Raw genomic sequence first — 4,134 nt, 5'->3', positions numbered from 1 at the left:
GAACACCTTTTCATAGCTTAAGCTTAGGGAGACAGACGCAAGAGTACTTGGCTACTTCTTTGAGTGCACCAATTCAGCCCTCAACGGGTAGGTTCACTGTTTTGTGTGGCGCGCACTTTATTAATCCCAAGGGAAATTACTGCTGTGTGCGCGCGTGTGTGCGTGCGTGTGAGTAATTGCTCTGTCAAACGCCCCCCTCACCCCTAGCTGCCCTCAGCCATGTCAAAATGCCCCCACCCACCACCCCCACCGTCGTCGGTATATCAAAGCAGAGAGTTGGGAGTGTCGCGGCTGCACACCCGGGGCTGTCGCCGCTTGAGGTGTACAACTCCGAGAGAGAGAGAGAGAGAGAGAGAGAGATACCAGAGTGGTGACATCAGACCCTGTTGTTATTTTATGCATAGGGTGTCTTTGTTTTTCTCTGTAAGCTGTTTTGGACGAGTTGCTGCTTTGCAGCGATGTAATTGGTTTTAACCACAGTGACGATAACAGTTTACATAGCCCGGGCAGTTAGATAAATTAATGCCGTTTTAATTACTCAAGCCTGAGTTTGTATAACTGTGGTTGTTGCAAAGGCAGGGATTAAACTAATGCTCCCTCAAATAAAGAAAATATGAATTACGCAATTAGGCTAAATGCCTCGGTGTAGTGGGGTGATCCAAAAGAACATTTACAAATGCACAGTGGACTCCTTTGCTATCCGGTTATTATTGATGCTGATCCGTCTTAACTGTTAGTGTAAGCAAAACTTGAATTAATTGCATTCTTATTTGTTGTTGGTGGTGGTTTGGCCAACACTATCCAAACATTATTACCAAGACAATGGGAGTGCACGAGGGGGACCTCAATGTGCTTAAAAACTCAGTTGGGAAGGCGACCGTTATCTGCTGAGCACGGAGCCGTCTGCTTGTAAATAAGTGATGTAGAAAGCTATTGTCCGGCGGGGCATAGGGGTTTGGAGACAGGCGCCGGGCCGGGGCGCGTCTCGTCTCTATTCTGCCGACATGATTTGGCGGAGACAGACGCTGGAGACAGACGGTCTAAACCTTTGATTCTACCAGGAACAAAGTCTCGATCGGCGACCAATCCAATGTAACACCATGCCGCCAAAGTGCCATCTTCCTGAGGTGTCACGACTAATCATTCTCCGAGGCCAGGGCTTGGGGATGGGCATCCTAATTCAGGCGCGAATTGAAGGGTCCTTTTTGCTCACTTCAAACAAAGTTTTTTTTTTTTTTGAAGTTTATACACTGTTTAGAAGACCTCTCAAAATACTGAAATCTGCACATATGTGAAACTGAACTTGTTTTTATTAAGTGGGACAAAAAGTAAAATAATAACCGGTGCTATCAAGAATCCAAAACAAAAATGTGTAGGCCTATACAAAACTCAACATAATGTTTTCAGACAAAATAGAAAAAAAACATCAGTCCAAAACCACATTGCTTAACTAATACAGTTATGGGCCTAGAATTGTTTTATTTAATTGAAATTCATGTTTTTTTTTCTGGCTTACAATTTTCTAGGAATGAAAACATCACAATGACCAATTCTTCAACGAAGTTCTAAAAATGACTAAGGGGCAATGTAAAAATAAAAGGTGAATTAAAAAAAAAAACAATACACATTTCAGATAACTTCCAATGATTTAAAATATATAGTAGATATACTTTGATAACCTCACACAGTGCTCTAATTTAAGTACACAAATGTTGTTTTCTGTAGACTCCTCTGCTTGAGATGACAGATTGAAGGGACGCTTATGTAGAGAAACCCTCTATCCTTGTACATGTGTATAATAAGAAAGCAATAAATATTACCGGTAAATAAACTTTACTTTGCTCTTTTTTTCTTCTTTTTAACTATTTTCTCATTAAAAAACCTTATACAATCTAATATACATTATGAAAAGTTGTACAGTTTTGTTTTCATTTGTGTTTAAAATAAGGACTCATTTTTTTATATGTCGATATAAATATATATATTTTGTCAAAATATATGATCATATGGTTGAGAAAACAAAAAGAAAGATGAGACACACAAACATCCGAACATACAAGTTATAAATAAGGAGTCCAGGTGAAGAATCAGGTCTTGAGTGGATGTTTATGTCTGTGTCTGTGTATATGTTTTTGTATATGTGTATGTTTATGAGCCTGTGTGTGTGTGTGTGTGTGTGTGTGTGTGTGTGTGTGTGTGTGTGTGTGTGTGTGTGTGTGTGTGTGTGTGTGTGTGCGTGTATGTGTGTATGTGTGTGTGTGTGTGTGTGTGTGAGAGAGAGACGTTTGTCTGAATTGAGTGTCTTTGTTCAGTTTGTGTCTCTGCCACAGTTCGCTTCACACAAACACACACACAGAGGCTAGGCTAACTCCATCCATCCATCCATCCATCCATCCATCCATCCATCCATCCATCCATCCATCCATCCATCCATCCATCCATCCATCCATCCATCCATCCATCCATCCATCCATCCGTAATGGAGGCCAACAAGCAGAGTGTGGCATGGAACGTTAGTAAACCTCCCTCCCGAAGATTCATACAGTATCGGTAGCGCTGACCTATTGAACTGGTCCTTTAGCTCAGCGGTATCCTGCTGTGCCTCCGATGCCTTGACTAGGAGGTGGCGAGTTCAAGACCAGAGGGGCAGAGGAACACCTCAGTCATACATCCATCCATGCGTCGTCAGCAGCAACCACATCCCTCCACCACCATCTCCTGGTTGTTCTTGAGCAACACCTTGTCATGCTGTGTCTCTGCCACAGCTCGCTTCACACAAACACACACACAGCGCTCGCCCACACACAGCGCTCGCCAACTCCATCCATCCATCCATCCATCCATCCATCCATTCATCCATGCGTCAATCCATTCATCCATGCATCCATCCATCCATCTGTTGTCAGCGGCAACCACATCCCTCCACCACCATCTCCTGGTAGTTCTTGAGTACCACCTTGTCGTGTTCATCAAGATACAGCATGGAGATGGCACTGAGCTCGGTGGGGACGCAGCAGGCCTTGGGGATGTTGGTGTTGACGGAGTTGACAAGCGTCTGGACGATGGCGTGATTGGTAGAGTTGAGGTGGTCGGCCAAGGGAAACGGGCAGTCGCCGTGGCAATAGTACGCCTGGTAGCCGGGCGGTGCCACGATCCAGTCATTCCAGTTGACGTCACTGAAGTCCACGTAAAGGGCGTGTCGCCGGCAGCTGCGGTTGCGCTTGCGGCCGCGCTGCTTGGGGCTGCGCTTGTCGCGGCGCCGCGTGAGCGGGTGGCCCTTGCCGTCGTGGCCGAAGGTGACCAGTAGGGGGCGCAGCTGGCCCCAGTCCTCGCCGGGCTTCTGGTGCAGCGAGCGGCTGATGCGCACGTGGCGCCCCTGCTGACTGGGAGTAGAGTTCAGGTGCAGCACCTCCACCGCCAGGCCGTGATTGGGCAGCCCCTCGCGCGTCCAGCGGAGCACGGCCGGGCTGACGTCGAAGCTCTCCCAGCGCGTGGCGTTGTGCCGCACCACGCGAGTGTCCAGGAGCCGTGTGATCAGCTGACCCGCCCGCGGCGCCTTCAGGATCTCGTACACGTTGATACGGTGCAGTTCATCCTCCCCTCCACCGAGGGAGCCCGAGCCCACCAGGGCCTCCTCGATGCGCTCGCGGTAGATGCGCAGCTCGGCCGTGGAGAGCAGCTCCTCCTCGGGAATGCTGCTGAGGTTGAAGAGGAAGCGGAGAGTGGAGCCGCCATCCACACCTGGACCCTCCTCCGGAAGCTCCTCAAGGTGCTCTGGAGATGGAATGGAGCAGACAATCACAATTAGAATATATGCAGTATATATGTAGAATAGAATATCTTTTATTTGTCATTGTCATTGTAATTCTTTCTGAATGATGAATTAGAACACAATGCAATAGAATAGAATAGAATAGGTTGTATCTCCAACCCGGAATGGATCGGTTTCAATAGAATAGAATAGAATAGAATAGAATAGAATAGAATAGAATAGAATAGAATAGAAGGTCTGGACCTTTATCAGGTGCTCTGGAGATTGAATGAAACAGACGATCACAATTAAAACACAATGCAATAGAATGCTGACAGGCAGACTGAATGTGGACAGACAGACAGACAGACAGACAGACAGAC

General features: G+C 46.8%; 1 protein-coding gene across 1 annotated transcript in view; it reads right to left on the bottom strand.

Moving 5' to 3' along the window:
* Positions 1 to 1,388: 1,388 nt before the first annotated feature.
* The window catches only part of bmp4 (bone morphogenetic protein 4), a 31,967-nt gene continuing 29,221 nt past the window's right edge, over positions 1,389 to 4,134 (bottom strand). The window contains exon 4 of the mRNA XM_063184637.1: positions 1,389 to 3,774. Coding sequence (XP_063040707.1) covers positions 2,903 to 3,774 — 872 coding nt within the window. The 3' untranslated portion in view covers positions 1,389 to 2,902. The remainder of the gene's footprint in view (positions 3,775 to 4,134) is intronic.

This window comes from Engraulis encrasicolus, chromosome 19 (genome assembly GCF_034702125.1).
Source record: "Engraulis encrasicolus isolate BLACKSEA-1 chromosome 19, IST_EnEncr_1.0, whole genome shotgun sequence".
NCBI lineage: Eukaryota > Metazoa > Chordata > Actinopteri > Clupeiformes > Engraulidae > Engraulis > Engraulis encrasicolus.
Note: the sequence above shows the minus strand (reverse complement) of the source record. Positions and strands in the feature narration are given on the sequence as shown.